At 40.3% G+C, this 19,509-nt stretch overlaps 1 protein-coding gene across 1 annotated transcript in view; it reads right to left on the bottom strand.

Moving 5' to 3' along the window:
* Window positions 1-293: 293 nt before the first annotated feature.
* The window catches only part of IL12B (interleukin 12B), a 144,233-nt gene continuing 125,017 nt past the window's right edge, over window positions 294-19,509 (bottom strand). Inside the window, exons 2-6 of the mRNA XM_085236928.1 lie at window positions 4,840-5,121; window positions 3,785-3,902; window positions 2,584-2,777; window positions 1,713-1,858; window positions 294-419 (exon numbers count right to left, since the gene is read on the bottom strand). Coding sequence (XP_085093054.1) covers window positions 294-419; window positions 1,713-1,858; window positions 2,584-2,777; window positions 3,785-3,902; window positions 4,840-5,121 — 866 coding nt within the window. The remainder of the gene's footprint in view (window positions 420-1,712; window positions 1,859-2,583; window positions 2,778-3,784; window positions 3,903-4,839; window positions 5,122-19,509) is intronic.

Here is a 19,509-nt window from a genome sequence, read left to right as displayed (position 1 = left end):
GAGCATTACACCAATCTCTTGGTGCTTATCTGTAAAATAAATGAAAGGCAATTACATAAGAATTATCTTCATTTTCCTCAGACCTACATTTTTAGTCAGTTTCTCAATGAAGCTGTGCTGATCTTAGCGATCTCATGAAGTACCACTGATCTCTCTAAAAGACTCAGAGGCAGACAATGCCAGGCTCAGAACTTCCCGTTAGCCAGGGATTGGGAATTTGGCTTCAACTAATGAGGGCTGGGCACTTGTCCAGCTTTGGCCCTCTGCTCCAGCAGCAGAAGGCTCTTGGAGTCTTACCTGCAAAGTGTAGACCACTCACTCCAGGAGGAGTTGTAATAGCGATCCCTGGCCTGCACAGAGATCTTGTCTTTTGGCCCAGTCTTTGGAATCTGAATAGACTGCTCATCAGCATCATAAACCTGTGAATAGGGCACAGCTCCATCAGTAAGGGTCAAGCAAACATACAGTAAAGTGCCAGACAGCACCAAGCATATGTAACTGCAGAAAACACTGGTAGTCTGTTGTTCCAAAGGCACCAGTCTTCTCTCACACATGTCAAAGTCACAAACAGTTGTACGAACCTTAGTCGCAGGGGAAACAAACTATGACTCCCACTGAAGTTAATGATGTAAAGCAATCCGAACCCCAAGCTCAAACTGTCATTCAAACAGAGGGCTCATTTGTTTATCTTTTTTTCTTCTCTCTCTCTCTTTTTCCCTCCTTTTCCTCAAACAGGGAACCCTAAAAGGCAGAAGTTGCTGGTTTTCTCTGAAGACTTTTGGCTAATACAGGAAGGACTCTGTAGACCTGCCAGTTTTTCTATGGGATTGCATAACACAGCCCTGCTAATATCAAGGAATCACTACTAGGTCAATGGCCCCATCTGCTGGTACAGGCTTGCTTATTTTTTTCACATGTAAATATCCTTTTGTGTCCTTGGTTTAACTGCATTTCAGACCGTAATGATCACATTTGTGAATTTTCTGACTTCTGGACGAAGGAAGAGCAGCGAAGGACCTGCACTATGGTCAGTTGCTCTATGTATTTCTTTCTACTTCTGCTCTTGATTTCTTTGACGACCAAGACAAATCACTCTACTGCTGTTGTGTGCCCTTTAGTGTACCCATAAGCATTAACAGCGGAAGCAAAACAATCTCATTATTTCAAGCTAAAATGGATTAGCAATATTAGGATTAACAATTTGTTGACAATTAGCTAATAACGGGAATATGAGAGGCAAAGACTTCAGTCTTCACTAGTATCCACAGAAATGCTACTAAATGAGTCACTGATGCCTTATTTGACAATTCGCATATGAAGTCTGAGCTAGCCAGGTACAAATGACATACAAGGAACTCACCGCAGCAGATCCTAGACCTACGGATTTGGAAATTGGGATTTTCCCATATTAGGACCCACATAGTCTTCTAATGAGTTAGTCGATACTTTTCTCACGCTAGCATTGGCTATGCAATACTGGACTTGATTTTATCTCCCAACTTACATCAGGTTTCATCCACCCTAAGTTGAATCTTACTGCTCACAGAACCGAGAAGGAGGTCATTGTCTTCCAAAACAGAGCCTTTCTACATTTGGGGCTCAGCAGCATTTTTATTTTATTCTAATTCTAGTCCATGATTCATGTGCTCTAAGCTCTTATTTATACTGTCTGTTAAAACAGGAAAATCGCACATCAAATGTTGCATTTCTACCTTGCTTCTGTATTTCTTTGTGCTTTCAACTTTGACCCTGAAAGTCAATGGGAAGTAGGACTTTGGTGTGCTCCAGGTCCTGGGATATGTCCAGGTCACTGTTCCATTTGTGCTTGCATACTGACATTGAGGTGGGTCTGGCTTTACTGCAATAGAAAATATAGAAGGCATTAATACGCATTAGCAGCATAAGATCACGTTGGTGTACTACTGCTGACAGTTTTATATGAACTGGCTGTTGGAACCTCTATTAAATTATGACAGGAGTTGGCACGATGCATAAGAACTGCACTGTTGCTTCTCATGGAAAATTAACAACATTCCCACAGACTCTCTGGGTAAGATCCTTCTGGTTTTTTTTTTTGCCTGGAGAGCTGTAGGAGGCTCTGTTAGAGACAGATGGTTATCTTCACCTCCTGCTGACTGCTGGGCATTTAGCAAAACATGCTTTCGTCCATCTGTAAGAATGGATCAGGAGTGAGGCATACCTGGCCTTAACCATTATCTGAGTAAATCTGCAGTTCTCAAAGAACAGCCTGCTGGGTTATTGGCTATTCTCTGACTTCCCCCACATGCCCCTTCCAAAACACATCTATGTAATTGAGAAGGTTACAGAAACTTCTGGCAGATGTGGGAGAGAGAGGCTTGGAGGTCACAAGCTATGGATATGTTGCTTCTTCACTTCCTCATCTTCTTCCAGACTGCTGCTATGATTCGTTTCCCCCTATTCCTGTAACTGGGGGCAGGATACAGATTTACAGTAGAACAGAGCAGGGATTCCCAAGCTTGGTTTGGTCAGTTACCATTGTTAGTTCCACTGCCTGCAGTGAGAATAAGGCTAAGAACTAATGATGATTTCTGGTCTACTCACTGATATCTCTGATGAAGAAGCTGCTAGTGTAGTTCTCATATTCCACCTCATCAATGACCTCCAGGAACATCTCAGTTGGCTGGTGCTCTTCGGCAAATGGACAGTAGTTTTCCTTCTGGCACTGGGCAGTGTATTCAGTCACAGATTTTTCAGTGTGAGCCACAGGGCTGCTGCAGGTTACATCTCCTTTAGAGCTGAAAATACAACAGAAAAAAAATAAATACTGTTTTTTTCTCAGAATTTTGTTGCCATAATTATACCACGTAATTGGTAAGATGATGTTTGGTCTCGTGTGTATCACGCCATGTCTGCACTTAAGGAACAGCACAAACAATTCAGTGTGTTCTTATATATTTAGTAACTATATAATATATTAATAAAATATCAAAAGTCCATCCCAACTTCTGCTTAGCAGAAGAAATTTGTGTTTAAGTACAAAATGAGATAACTTCATTTCTAAACATCACTGCTCCATGATAAGTTGTGGTATCTAACTTTGTTCCTCAATCCTTTCCAAAACCTCGCTGGAACAAGTAAGGCATGGTAAACCATTCAGTTGGGAACCAACAAAAAGATGCTACCTATAATAGATGTCAAGAGTCTTCATCTACATTTACATTCAACAAAATAAAACATTTTGCAGATTTTTTCCTCTCTAACAAACTCAAATGACCTTTGCCCAGGCACTCCATGTTTTGGAGAAACCCTCAAGAGTGGTGGGAGGTAGGAAATTCCCTCAAGGTTCCCCTCCCACATTTCCCTTGCAGGTTTCTGCAGTGTTCCTCAACAGAGACTTGGCCATGGACGTGTGGCTTTTGTCGTGGGTGCAGCCTCCCACTCCTTCAATTCCACTGGATCTGATGAGACTCAGTGCTATGATTGTTTCTGCTTTTGGCTCAACTTCCTCTCTCTTCCCTGCACGAACTGCTGCTTTTGCTATTGCTTAAGTGTAGCAGCTGTAACAGTCTGGTGGGGGTTGTTTCATTTTCAAATCTGTATTAATTTCAGACTGACTTCCATGCTCTTATTAAAAACAATTCCAGTGAATGCTCAAAATATTTTGCGGATGTTCAGATTCTGAAAGCAGGATTCCTCCCCTCCCATGTGCCCTCAAGAGCTGACAGTGCAGCATCTCCTACACAAACACCAAGGGCTCTTCTGGCTGTACTATGAAGTGTTTAAGGAAAGTACAAGCTTTTACCCTTTCAGGCTCCTGATTGTGAACTTCACGCTTGGACTCTCATTTTCTGTCATCCATGAACATGTGAAAATTCCAGAGTAGTTCTTTGCCTCACATTTTAAGAACGTCTTGCTTGGCTCTAGATGGACAAAGAAAGAAAATGCGATTTCTTTACTTTTTTGACGAAGTGATCAAAACAGGGAGAAAACAGTAGTTCAGTAAATTCTGATCTCCTTTTGCAGGTGGGTATGCAGGCAAACATAATTTCCTGCTGCCCACTGGGCAGATACCTCTACTGAAAAAGCCATGTAAGAACAGTTGGAGGCTAAAGGCTGGCCTATACAACACCACGTTAACCATATCTACACAGCAGTTGGCAGGACTAGAACATACCCAACATGCTGCAGAGACCTGTCAGTAAGGGACTTATTTAGACAAATCTATTGGTCCTTTTTGTAGATAAAGAGCGTACCTATTCAGCTGGAAAACCTGCCAGCCTTGGAAGTTCCTGTGTTCCTATGTTCCACAGTGAGGGACTGCCAGCTGAGTGAGTTGCATTGCAAAAATGCAAAATATCACGTATTTGTCCCAGTGAATTAATCATGAATGGAGAAGCTCAAATGGCAGTACTTAAAATCTTGATCAATCCCTGGTTCTGACAAATATTACAGCCCTGGCTTTGCAAGGACACATTACTTAAAGGCAGAGCACTCTTCTGAGTGCTGCATCTGCGAGATGGAGGCAAAACATGTCAATAGTTTCGCTACCAGAAAAGCAGTGGTGTAGTACTGATAGTACCCCTTGTTTTCTATACCAGTCTTATTGTTCCTATCATCACTCCATCCTACAAGTCTAAAGGGCCCTAAATTAATCCCACAACAGATTCCTGTTCTGCTCATCAGTCGCACCACACGCACACAAAGTGTCATCATCTCTCTTTCACTGTTGGAGTGTTTGGAGATGGCTGATGTCCAGGTGTACATTTCTCAAACACTTCTGCAGAGCTCCCTCTAGTCTTCACAAAAGTGCAACGCACAAAACCGACCACAACACATCACATCATGCTGTGACTGTACCTTTATAGCTTTTCAGAATTGACCGTATCATTTGCCCATAGGAGTCTACTTTAGTTATGAGGAAGAAACTGTAGCTGATAATCTCGTGTGTCTTAGCTGACAGACAGGTGTAGTTGCCAGCATCTGGGAACTCCTTCACTTCAACGATCAGAGTCTTTCCAGTTCCTTTCAGTTCTGTTCCCTTTTTCCAGTAAACTGGCAGTGTTTCATCAGATGTGTTACAGGTGAGCTTCACTTTTTTAGCTGGTGTCTCATCGTTCCACTCAGATTCTATGACATACGCTTCAGATATTGCAGAGAAAGACGTGTTAGCACCAACCAGAATGAACAGTATGAAGGCTGAACTGAGATACTTTTCCAGCTCTGCTTTCTAGGAAGACTGTTACCAAATCTCTTACTTCAGTCATCTGAACATCTTCACTACAAGGACTTCATATTAAGTCTTCATATTAAACTTACGATGCATCTAGAACCCACTGACCAGTAGGGATGACATTTTAATTGGATAAAATGCTTTTTTTCCTCAGTTCCCAGAAAATCTTACAGTGGTTCTTAACAATGGAAAGTAGGCAGGAACCTTTGTTTTAAAGATGATAGAAGAGGATGCCAGGACACACTGAGTCTGGATAATCATGGCCCTTGGCTTTCGCCCACAGAATGCCATGTACCAGCCCTCAGTACTATAATGTTTGCTCTGTGACAGGACCTCCTCAGTGTCAAAGGTCTCTGAGTGAGTCTCTGAGTGGGAAGGAGGGCAGCTCTAGGTAAGTGGTTTGCATTTGTCTGTAGCTAATGTTTTCCATTTTCTAGAGGGATCAATCTGTACTCCTATCACTCTGGTCTAAAGGGAGCAATTATTGAGAGACAGAAAACCTCGGAGTTACAGCAGACATAAGTGGACTACAACAGGGGCATGCAGTCTTCTAAATGCCATCTTGTAGCTCTGCAATGCCCTACTGGTCTTTCCAAATTACCAGACACACCACCTAACAAAATGTTTTGGAAATATTCCTTTAAAAGAACATTATCTTGTCTGTTTGCTATGGTTTCATGTAGGAAGTGAAGTAATAGTCAGGCTGGCTGACTTCACCTTACACTTCTGTGTAACTACAGTTCTCAAATTTAATTGCTACTGCTCAGGTATACTACCATGTCAGAGGCTCCCCAGTCATGTTTAGTGCTGACAGAGACTTTCTATAACAAAAAGGGGCAAAAATTTGTCTCTCATGGTGCCAACACTACAGCAAGCACCACAGGAACCAGAGATCCAGCGAGCCATAAAACTTTTACACCAGGACATTGCAAAATGACAGCTTCAAGACTTTACCACAGAGAAGAAACACCGAGAAATCCATGTCAAATGCTTGAAACATGCAACTCCAGGAAGCTTGGAGGCTTAGCAAACTACTGATGGATTTTTGAAGGACAGACAAAGTCAATTTCTTAGAGTTCAAACACAAAGATAAAGAAGTACATTCTCAAGACTTTGACAAACAGATTTCTTACCATTCTCTCTAAGTTTCCACTGTGCTTCCAGAAGGGCAGCAAAGGAAAGTAATGAAAGTAAGGCAAATAGCAGGTGAGACATCTGTAGGTAAAAAATATATTACTTCATTTAGGATTGCTGTGTGTGTGCTGAAATCGAGCTCACTGCTGGATAAGATTCCAGTGAACTAAGAAACATCCTCCCATTCTAATAATTCTTATACTACATCAAAATTGCATAGCAGGCATGCACTGCAGTTCGAGGCAAGATGTTGATCTTCTAGTTATTCATATCGCAAACCAGTATGAGAGAAGAAATCATGGCACTTGGAGGCAACTGTGTGCATAGGTCTTAACCTTTATCTGGTTAGGTGAACGAGATGAAGAACTGGACCTGGCACTAGGTCTAATATCTGACCTTTGTCTGGTCAAGGGCTCAGAAGCATTCCCAGATCCCTGAGTCAAATATCCCTTGAGCAAGAGAAACTCTACTGATGCTAGTGAGGTTTCTTACAGAATAAGGCACTGAATCAAAGGATCAGTGAACATAAATTTCAGCCCTACAAAGCTTTTAAATATGTGTCAGTAGTCCTATATAAAAACTCACACTACATAAAATTACATACATGAAATTCACACTACATATTGGGCTACAACTTGATACATCCTCACTAGATAAAGAGGAGGGGAAGGGGGGCAGCGGCTGCTCCTGACTCTTCACGTACCCCCTGTATAGATGCACATTCAATATGTAGTAGATATGCTTAATGCATATACATAATACAATATTTATTCTCTGAATCTCACGTAAAATACTTTGTCCTGAATTCAAAATATAGCAATCTGACTTTGTTTGAAGGCAAACACTCTTAGCTCCCGATTTCCTGTAGACAGGATAATCTGAGATTTGTGAACGAAAACTACGTTTTGTCTCTTTCTCAAAGATACTCATTTCTCTCACAGCCACATGGCATTCATCACTGTGCTTCATTAAGCTGATACCTGAAGTATTGATTAAAAACTTGGAGAGAGGAGAAGGGAATACAAAGAACTTTCTTTTCAATTACACTGTCAAAATTTAGAGCTTTCAAATAAAAAAGTTTTGTTAGATTTTAGGAAGAAGCTTCACAATTTGGGTTTCCAATAAAAAAAAGTTAAAAACTTCCATGGAAAATTTATCCACCTCTTCCCAACTCACAAATGTCTTGAAAAATTAATCATAAACAGACTGTTTCTGGACATCATTAATCAGTGCAGATGCCTGAGTACTTCATAGGTGAGAATGGTGTGCCAGCTCCATGTGCTCCGTGAGATCCAGGGCGTAAGCTGCCACAAATCAGCATAGATTCCTTCACTGAGCATCACAGGGTGCTTCGTGTCAGACAGCACCTCTGCAGGTCCCAGCTCAGGGCATGCCCAGCTCAAGGGTGATGCATTTTTTTTTTAAAGAAACCAGCAGTTTAATCATAAATATATATTTATCTAAGCACACAGCCCAGTAACGTGAACATGGTAACCTATAAAAGATCATCATAACTCTAGCTATTCTGTTAGTTAGGTGACAATTCTGTTAGCTATGCACATACACACAATGTGCCTTTTACTTCAGGCACATAAACTTAAAATACTGCTATGAGAAAAACAGCATGAGAAAGTATTTAAGGACACTCAGAGAACTGATCTGTAGAGCTGTCGGTAGCTTCCCGTGCAGTCAGCAGCCACCAGACTTGTGCAGCCCTGCTGGTAGAGAAGAAAGGAATTCGTACCTTTTCCTGCGCTGCTGGGTGCCGAAGTTGCCAGACAGGTTGGTTCTGTGATCTGAAGGAAGCAGAGCGCCGGCCGCCTTATAAACACTTGTAAACTCTGAAAGGGATGCTCCGTTTCACCGCAATACCACAGAATTGCAACATGGGGCTTGAGTTCCTTTTTTACATAGTGGCAGAGCTAAGGCATGAAAAAAAAGTTTGGGACTCCCAGGTAAACTTTAAAGAGGAAATGAGATTATGAGATTGTTACAGTGACCTTTATGGCATGCCAGAGGCATTTCCTTTCCTACTTGATTTTCTGTCTCATCTCATCATCTGGGGAAGAGTAAATACACACTAAATAAACTTCCAAAACTGTTTGATGGGAAAAATATTATGAAGAGTGAAAGAGAAGGTTAGATAAACTACATCTTTTACTACCTGGCAAACACTACAGAGATCATCACATGAATTAAAATTCCAGCTACCACTTCGGTCAGCAACAGAGGTAGGGAACACCGACTTTTAATTGCTGCTTCAGAATTGTATTTACTCTAAAACAGAGACTTAGGTCAACCAAAATATAAATGAATAGTTATAGCTCAGAGAGAAAAGCCTCAAATTTGCCATTGACATGATTTTTAAGGTGGCAATTTTAAATAAAATCTTTTTTTTCCTTTGTAAATTGATATTCCTTTAAGATAAGCACTAAAGCATAAGAAAAGCCCCACATGTAACAGCTACTTTGAAAATGAGGAAAACATTTCTATTATTTATTTGTGAAACAAAACAACAACAACAAAACAGTTCACTTTATTTGTCAGACCAACCAAAACCGAACTGTTCTTCCAGACTGGTGCCAAACCTAAATGGTGAGACTAACAAGTTATAGACAAGAAGAAATACATTGCTTATAAAAACACAGCAATGGATTGAAATTCAACTTGAATGCTTTAGTTCCTGCTCATTGTCACACAGCTAGAAAGCACAATAGCATGGACGGTGGCAAGCCCTGATTTGGAGAGGGTAGTTTCAGGACTTTGTATTTACTTTGCCAGAAGCTTCACACAATGATGCTAGTGGAATCCTTTCCTCTCCTTAGCTACACTCTTCAAAGAAACTCCAAGAGATCACATATACCTTTGACAGAGGAACTTGAACTCCCTCTCATCTGACAAAACACATAACTGCACATTGCAGTGGTACACTCTGATGGGCCTTACAACTTCCCTGCTGAGCCCAATGCCTCTAACCTGTTACCCAAATCTCAACCTCAACTTTTCTTTCCTCATGGGATACGAGTGCCACTTTCTCAGCCAGGCTTGCCCCATTCACATAGATTGTCCTGAATGTGGATCAAAGCTGTTTATTGATTTATTCTTGGAGCAGAATTGGCCAGCAACCAATGAACCATTATTCAAGATCATATTGATAGTACAACATATTTCAGAGTACTAGACACTTCAAGGACGTTGTTTAATCCTACACTCTTCCACCCTTCCAAAACTTGTCTCAAAAAGCTCTAGCCCCTACCCCTCACTCCCCTCCATGTACACATGATCACACACACATACACACACTGGAAGGAAGAGTGGGTTACAAACATGTAACATCTTTGGGAGCACATGTTTGCATCCTTATCTCCTGGGTTCTCTAGCCCTTAGTACTTGTGTTGCTTGCTACAACCTGCTAAGGCACACGTTGCTGGGAAAGCAACTCGTGTTGTCACATAAGCATTCCCAAAATGTTTGTCCCTTATCTCTTATACCAACACTCCACTAGCTGGCAGGTAGGCTGCTCACGGCTTCTCAGAAGAGGATACTCTGTCAGGCCTTGGCAGAGGTCATCATCCCAGTGCAGTTTTTTGGAGCAGCACTGAGCCAGGTCATGGCTGATCTTCTGCTTTTATTCCATGAACTCTGTTGCCAATATCTCAGATTCTTAATTATTTCACATTTCTTTTTGAGCTGATTTCTTCCTTTCTAAGTCTCTTTGTAATTACCTGGTTATTAATCTAGCTGATTCTTGTCTTCTTCTCTTAAACGGCCATCTAGGACAACTGTATTTTCATCCAGCTTTGGGTTCTCCATTCCCATATGCTATTTATATTCTCACTCTTAACAGCTGTTGTTAATGATGCCATTTTGCCAAAGGGGATCCATGCAGACATTGTTGTTTCAGCTATTCAGAAGGAGAAAATGGCAGTCTGAGGAAGCAAGCTGAGAAAGATGTGACAGAAGTAGTTGGGGCAAAAACAAGTGAAAGGTATTCAAACTGTTATAGGAGACAAAATTGTACAATGACTGTTCTTGAGGTACCTGTCAGAATACAAGTGGGCTGTGCACCACATTCCCATTCATCTGCTGCTCCTTCCAGAGGAAACCCTGTAACAAGGGCAGAGGAAGCCTCACTATGCTCTGAAGCCTCTCCCACAGCAGACACTCAGGAGACCAAGACTACAGGATGAACATGGAGTGTGCTTTGTGCATTAGCATCCAGGAGCCAGGCCTGAGAGGTGAAAAGTGAAGTCTGTTTCCCCCATAGCCTCATCCTGTTCTAACTGCAGCTTCCATGATGTGCTTAGGGCAGCTATCATAAATGAGAAAGATTCCAGGCTCTGTCAAGGTTAGGCAACAATTTCTTCCCATTTAATACCATCTCCAAAACTTCCTTCTATAATAGCACTCAAGTTTGATGCGGGCCAGCACTGACTGGGATAACTTGAGAGTCAGCCACTGAGCAGATAAATATGTGCACAAATAACTTTACATACATGTTGCCTAGTTCCTTCTCAACCCATATCAATTTGCCCGTTTGCTTATATCAACTATGGCTTTTCTTTTTTGACTGCTGTGTCACTACAGCCTGGTGACAGTATTTAAATGCCTGCTATATTCTGAAGCATGGATAGTTAGTGATGAATGTAAAGAAATACATATTTTCAGAGTATAAGTGCTGCCCACACATATGACTCCAGCCCACATGACTGCCTTTGCTCAGTTATTGCTACAGGACAAATGGAGTAATGTGGTATCCAAACTTTATGTCAAGAATCCTAGATGGCATCTGTGGAGCACAAACACATCTGTGGAACTTCCATTGACAGGATGTTTTGTTACAGTCCATCAGAGTGGACTTTTTAAATATTAAAACACAGGGATTGTGAAAATGTTTTTTGATGACAGCCTGGTTTTCCATGATGAGCTCATATATTCTTATGGGGGAATTTGGAGGACAGCAGCATCTCTCACCATTTTATCCTACTTCTCTATGACACTGAAAGAGAGAAACTCTATCAAAGAGTGGAAAGTCTATGTTTGATTTTCTATAACGTGATGGAAATACTCTTTTTGGAATAAATGGCCTTTCTGAGGTCTGAGTTTTCTTTTCTTTTGAAGGACAAATGATTTTTGCTTTGTGGAATGGTGCACTTCATCACAATCCAGGAGGAAATACATGTAACATTAATAAAAGGAAGACTGATATAAATTGTATCATCAGTATATTTTCTCTCATGGAATTTCCTTCAGCAGCTGGCTAGTTTTGCATGGATGTCAGTTTGTTTCATTAACTCAAGTTTCATTATTAATTATTAACATAGTAGCAGTGAGAAGGGAATTCAGTTCTTTACATACCATTCATTAAACAGTAAATTATGTGACTTCATCAGGAAATACTGTCTAATGTTAACAATCAATGCTACTACACGTAACTGGTCACTGGACCAAGATCAAAACTTCATAGAAACATGAAATAATAGAGGAGGAAAATATATTCCATCTCTATTGAAAAAATAAATTAGAATCTAAGCTTTATACAACAGTGGTTCATTTGCATTATGATACATCTAGATCAAACATCTGAGATCACAGAATCACAGGATATTCAGAATTGAAAGAGACCCACAAGAATCACTGCATCCAACCCCTGGCTCAACTCAGGACTCTCTAAAAATTAACCAGGTGGTGGGTATTTTTCCTTAGATAATAAGATGCTTGCCTCATTCATGCTCCAAACTGGTAGGTCATCCGCCAGCTCCGGTGTAGAAATTGCACAATATTATTATGAGATCTTGATCTAATTAATTGGTCATTATCACGCTAACATAGCTACTCAAGCTCTGATTAGAGCTAATTATTATTCAATATAGTGCTGAATATAGATATAAAATACATGCACCTCACTAGCTGGTGCTAAAGAAGGGAAGTAGTGAAGAGGGGCTTTCATCTCTTAGTTCTACTGCCTTCTTTCCCACTAAATTCACATCTGTCCAGTCAACACTGAACATATAATACGTGTCTCCAGACTACACATACAACTTGTACTTAGAGACAATTGCTGCCTCAAAAAGTACGTGCTAAAATTAAAAACAGAATGAATTGAAGGAGACAAAGCCATCATGAATGAGAATAAAAAAGCAGAACAAAACATGACATTTGAGAAGTGGTTTAAAATCAAATTCTAATTTCTATAGGAAATGACTCCAGGGAGTCAATGGGATTTGGGCACCTATGCCAATCATACACCTTATCAAATCTTCATAGTCATTCATGACATATGGAACAGAGGTACAGAGGAACCTCACATCTCCGTGAGATTCATTGCAGAACTACAGAGATAGCAGTCATATTCTAAAGATAAAAGTCCCTCTCTCAGAGTCTGCAAACAAAGACGGTTCATTGTTTTTCAGTGGAGTAATGCAATGCTTCCTATTACATCAGTCTGCTGCTTCCGCCATGAGTCTGTTATTTACATTTGATAAACCTGACATGCTGCACTCAGCACTGGATCTAGATGCAAGCTGCTCGCTTTAAGTGAACGTCACTCATTTCTTGAGTGTGATGTTGTAACTATTTGAAATCCATTCCCTGTGGGGGAAATAACATATCGAACAGAAAGTAAAGGGAAAAACCCCATAGTAGCTAACTGACTTAAATTCAAGCATCCTTTTTTGTTTCTCAGGCAATTTCTGTGCAAAAGAGGCAGGACACTTGTGAGTTTTTGCCATTCTACAGTTGCATATAACATTATTTCTTCAGACATTCACAATAAGTTAGTAACTGACAAGGCTAAAATCCTTGGGCAAGAAATGCATTAGCTGAGTACATGGCCAGAGAACCTGCCAAACTATTTGTCACTTTTAGCATGCTAGTAAGGACTTCAGCTCATTTAAGACATGACAGAGATGGAAAAAGGTAGGTTATTCCTTCCAAGTTATTCCTTGGACACAGCTGAAGAAAGACCAATGCAGAAGAAAGATAAAGTGGATAATATAGCAAGATCATGACACGGAAGAGATGACAAACAGTACCACTAAGGTTTTGGAATTATATTGATATATGCGGATTTAAAATCATTAACTTTTTTTTCAGACATTACTTGATTTGCTCATGTGAAATACACCTATTTCATTAGACATCATTACAACAGGTATTTGCTGATAGGTGGGAACCTACCTTGTGCTAAGAGTGGTTTTGTACAGCAAGAGATGTCATGTTTTTAACACATACTTAAGATAAAGCATTCAGTGAGTGACTTGAAGTAAAATAGAGACAGTAGAGAAGAACTGCAAAGGTTAAGCATGCCTCAGAGACAGAAAGAAATTGGTTATATCAATGCCCTCCAGATATTTTATATTTCAGGGTTCATTCCGTTTTATTTCTTTTTGTGGAATTATTGGGAATATTCTATTTTTAACTACTCACCTTCCACTTGACAGCACATTATTTGAAGGATAGCTTACGATTTGTCTTATGCTTCTGCAGCCCTAACAATTCATTTTGACACTGTGATTTTGCAAATCAATCTTTAATGTCGCAGAGGGGACAACATGAAAAAAATAATGAGCTGTAGGCAGCACCAGAAGTTATTCTGCTTTAGTTTAGTATGAGTTTATGGCCCCATGACCACACGCGCTATCAAAGGGCCTTATGAGGAACAGGCTCCATGTGAACCACGAGCTGAGGGACTGCTGCTTTATCATCAGCAAGCATAGGCCAAGCTGAGTGGTCTGCAGCCCTGGCAGAGGGAAGGGCAGAGGGAAATAGTCCTGTTCGTTCCCTTCTGTTTTGGGGGGAAAAGAAAAATAGTCCAAGGCCATGAAAGACACCTTGAGCCATCTATGCTTTTGGAGTATTTTGCAAAAACTGACAGCATTTCCAGTACTATGTGGGCCCTGACTCACAGGGTCCTTTCCCTGTCGCACCAGAAAAGTTAAAACAATACCTGGAGTGCCAAGAGGATGATAGTGGTTAAAAGTTATTCATTCTTCTTAGTACTAAGAAGCCTAGATGTAAAGTTACACATCTTTTTAAGAAAGGGAAGAAGGAAAACAGGTCTTTCTACAGAGAAGGCCCAAGAGTTCTGAATGAAATGTTCCAGGAAGTCAGCAAACTTCACTGCCTTCCGCTCCTGCCTGCAATGTGTCTATAAAGAACAAACAAACCCTCCTTCTTTCCCTCCTAAGCTGCACACGCTTCCTCCTCTGGGGAAAACAGTGTGTGCTGTATGCATGCATATTGCTTGGATACCATGCTGCTATCATGGAATGAGAGCAAAGCAAAGGAGATGAGTTTTTCTTGGTACTACTTCTATTGACTGTGGCTGTTTGCATGGTATTTCACGAGGAGGTTTTTAAGCTCTTCTTAAAGAGGGACTATAGTTCAGCCTTGGCACTTGTGCTAATAACTGCCCTACAACTGCTGGCAAAGTGCAGGTCCCTGCACGCATGCGATAGATTATGTACATGTATTATATTACATATAACATATGCATAAATTCTTCAAGAGATATGTGTCAGTACAAAATGTAGTCATTATGAGAAATACTTACCTCATAAACTTTTACTGCTGTTTTGAAGGGAAAGGTGGACATAAGTAACTTAGAGATATACCTTTAAGAAAAGGAGAGTTATGACAATTTGCTATTTTGCTGTGTAATTATTAATATGGATATATTTCTTTTATGCTAAAGCCGAGAGGCTCAGACTGAGCACGTGGCCCTATCTTGTAAGGGTTTCCAGGAATTGGCAGTAAGACTCAGTACACGGTCACAATCTAAGCATCCTGTTACATCATTAATCATCTGTCAGAAAATTCCAGGTTCCTGGAGGTTGTGAAAAGATTTTAAGTCATATAATACAAGCTTCAGCACCTCCTATGTCTTAATGGATGAGGTCATACAAGGCCTATTTGGAAAGCAAAGATGTTTCACAAATGAACCACTGAAGCATCCTTTAACTTCTGAAAGTTAAAGGAAATTTCTGAAATGACTTCAGAGGTTGTTTTGTGATATGAAATGAGCTCATGTAACTTCTGTGAATGCTAGTTTTGCTGAAGTCATGTTGTAATAAGTGGGACTACAGTATTTCCAACCCAAGTTGCTAAAAATTCAGAAGCCTTGGCATGTGATGATTTCTAGAACCTACAGTGGGATGGGAAAAAGAATGGGGAAAAGAGAGGGACTGTAGACTAGTGAATCCTCCTTGCTGTTATTACATAGCAGGTAATGGTTTGTAGCCTTGGAGGGGCTTCAACCCCTCTAGCCTTCCTCAGGCCCCAGATAGCTCAGCTCCAGGAAGCTATTTTTTAAACAAGGTTTTCTGCTTCTGCTGGTGCTGTTTTAGGGTAGAGCCAAGTTACATTCTTCAGATAGTCTTTGCTACCATAACACAGAGAAGCTGTGATTTTAGTTAAAAAAAAGTGGAGATGAAAATTCAGTTTCATTTATCTTCTAAATAAGGCCTTTAGGATTAATTGTCAGGTTAAGAAATGATTAAGTACCTTTAAAACTATGAAATTATTAATAGTGTAATTAGAGAAATAATAAGGATATTTGGTACTAGCCCAGAAGTAATTAAAACCATGTAATTCAAAAACTTACATAGTTTCTATGCTAATAAGTTGCAAAAGATAAAGTAATCTGTCAGTGGATCCTGGAACTTTACAGCATCCACTTAAAAGCTAGAAGAAAAGCCTTTAGAAAAAATATATATTATTTTCCCTTCCTGATAGAAGAGAAATTTGAATTGTAAATGTAAATTTATACAGAGTTTGTGCAGTAGAAAATTGAATGTTCCAGGTTTAAAGAGAAAAACAGATCAAGTTTAATCTTTCTAATATAATGCATGTTTAGCTTGCACTTTTGTGGGAGAAGCTTTTAGTCCAGTGCTCACCCAAAGGTCTCCTAGATGTTGAATCTATGATTGGTCAGGGAAACTTCTGAGCAAGGTTCCTGCAGAAGGCATCCAAACGTGTGCAGGCTTTGGGAACACCCAGTAAGCAGCTGGTCTTGTGGATGGGAGAAACTTCCACTGGTTTGAAATGGTTTGTGATCGGACCTGAAGTGCACTGCCACAGTCCTTCTCACAGGACTGGAACATCTACTTCTATGCTCTGACCTACGGAGATGTACATCCTTGGGATGAATGTACATTAGGCCTTTTTAATATGGTCTGTTGAACAGAGGTCCTCAAACCATCCCACCATCAGTTCTAAGATGCATATAAATGTGTTCTTAAAGGAGAAAGTCCACCACAGTCGTCTGAAATTCTCAGCAGAGATTTGAAACGCCGTTGGAAAATCTGAAGAAATAGGAACCCACTCAAGTCATGTATCATGGAACTTCAAGGGCTAAAAGCTAGTATATTCTCTTCTCTTTGTGCAGCTAGTTTTGTGCAGTCTGTCATGCAACAAACCAGCACGGAGGCCAGCAACACGTGAGTTTAAGATGGAAGCATGCCACAGATTTCCCTTCCTTTAACTTTGTCCATTAAAAAGGTGCTCAGTGCAGAACTGAACTCTGACAGGGAGACTACAAACATTTCAACATCTGTCATTCTTTAAGAATAAAAATTGTAGAACCTCAAAGTAATTTTCAAAGTGTCATTTTTTTAGTGCAGAAACACACATCCCATAGTGCTGCTGTTCTATAATTTTGTATTTTTTTTTTAAATTATCATCCCTGAAAAAGTGTCCTTATTACAGTGTTATTCCTTGTAGCCGCACAACAGGAAATCTGCATCTATTTTTATTTTTCTCAATGGTATCAGCTTTCTTTGTTCAATTTTGAAACTACTGAACAGTCCTCATTACAACCTTTATGGTATGATTCAGTTGACTAAATTAATCTTGTAGCCAAAAGTAATTAAGCACATAGGAAAGAGACGTAAGGAAGAGTCTTTTCTTTTTAAACATACTTTGCTGTGCTGACACAGAGATCGTTACAACTAATTGGGAATTAGACTGTTTCATACTTAAACACAGCAGTTCCATTTCTTGCCACCACACATTTCCACTCTGTGGAAGAATGTGTGTTCAAAAAACAAGGGCAGGTGTGAGCACCTGTATGCCAGCTATGAGATGAGCAGTTTCATAACAAAGATCTGAAGTTGTATTTCTGTGCGTTCCCTGTCCTGAGTTTTCAATACTAAAACCATAGATATGATAGAAATGTGACAACAAATAACACAGCAAAAAACTATCAATACCTTCTAAGTATTGATTCTAAAACAACTGAGAAATCCAGCCCATTTTTTCAGATTTCAGATTTCAATGCTGAAAGATCTGAACATCTACCCGAACTCAAACTGGTGAGGGAAAAAACAAGAGGGTAGTTCCACTGCAGTGCTCTGTGTCTTTGTGTCTATGTGTGGCACAAGACACATCGAAGTGCACTGCAGTGCCTTGTCTCAAGGCCTTAACAGCAACAGGACTAACAGAAATGTGGTGAACTTTCTCTTTTAAGAACCTATTTATATGCATCTTAGAACTGATGGTGGGATGATTTGAGAAATCTCTGTTCAACAGAACATATTCCAGAGTTGTTATTGCTACTCCTTTTGCACTTTCAGGCAACACAACATGAGCTAAGAAGGCAAGCACTGAGCCAGCTGGTATGGCCCCAAATGCTTAGATGCCAAGTAAGAGAGGAGAAGGGTGAAGACATGATAATCAGTTGCTTCATTCAAGAGCAGGTTTCTACTGCCTGAGCCGCATACGTGTAGAAATGTGGGGAGCGAAGAGCCTGATCACTGCCCTACAGTTCTTACTGCCTGCTGGCAACAGAATTGGACTGGGTCACAGAGGAAGCAAGACGGCAGAGATGACTGTTTATATTTCTTTTTAAGCAAAGCAAACCAGAGACACAGATTTTCATGCCATTATGGAATGCCTATGAGATTTTGGGTGTGAACTTACATACTGTTCCTTATTCAGAGCAGATGAGTGGTTGGTCAATAACTGCTGTTCAGCAAAAAATTCAGGTGTCAAGGTGAGGAGAAAGCCTTTTGTGAGGGAACTTCCACTGATTACTTTCCCAAAAGAATGATGAAACTGCTTTCACGGAGTGGCAACATTTATTTCTGCCTCACATCATGCTATGGAGTATGAGGATGTGTCTGGAGTTACTCATTTTGGGAACACTGCTCTCTTCCCTTGGGTCTGACATCATCCTGAGTAAATGCATCACAGCAGATCCATAGAAAAAGTGTCTGTCACAGATGAAACAGATGATCAATGTCAGTAAATTCCTGGACCTGAGCAGGAATGAGACCTCATTAAATTTAAAAACCTATTTGAGAAGACATAGATAGGAAAAAAACAAAAAGGAAATGTGTTATATTTAAGATATTCATGGACTTTTACTAAGGATTTTTTGGATCAAGAATGTAATCCAGTGCCTTTTTTGTAGTGATCCTACACACAGGGCTCTTTGTAACTGCGAGTGGGATATCAATACTCAATTCCTGTTAAAACTGACTATTTGTACATGCAAGAGCTTGTCTGATCCTGTGTTTTATAGGCAGGCCATTTACTATGTAACCTACAAAACACTGGCTGTGCCTGTCTCTCACAGATCCCAGAAGAGGATGGTGTCCACTGGATTCTGCTCTTGTTATGAGGCACAAAACATGATGCTGATGGAACCTGGACTTTCTAGCTACTCGGAAAAGGACCTGCTATCTTGTTAACTAAACAGCAGCTATCACGTGGTGACTGTTGACACTTCTATAACACTCCCTAACTCTGCTCTGCCCTGCAGCTTAATCTTGTTTTTCCGGAGGGGCAGTCCTCACTCTGTAGGTTGGAGACGGAATAAACAGAACATATTAGAGTCATTCTCCACCCCAACAGTGCAAAGCATACAGATTCACTGCTCCTCACATTCCACTTGGCTTAAAATCCATTTAAACCATGAGTTCATCACTCCATTTTTCACCTTACAGCTTTAATTGGATTTTTTTTTTGCTTCCTTCTGTAGCCAAATTTCCTAGTACAATCCTCAAAGTACTCAAAACACAAATTCAATTCCTCCGTGCAAAGCTAAGCTAAGTCATACGATACATATTGACGTAAGGAGCACACCATGAAGTTACTCCCTACCTCCACTAAACCTTTCCCCAACATTAGAAAGTCAGCAGTCAGTCAGATGTGGGTTCCAG

The sequence above is a fragment of the Meleagris gallopavo genome, chromosome 15 (genome assembly GCF_905368555.1).
Source record: "Meleagris gallopavo chromosome 15, MGAL_WU_HG_1.1, whole genome shotgun sequence".
Classification (NCBI taxonomy): domain Eukaryota; kingdom Metazoa; phylum Chordata; class Aves; order Galliformes; family Phasianidae; genus Meleagris; species Meleagris gallopavo.
Note: the sequence above shows the minus strand (reverse complement) of the source record. Positions and strands in the feature narration are given on the sequence as shown.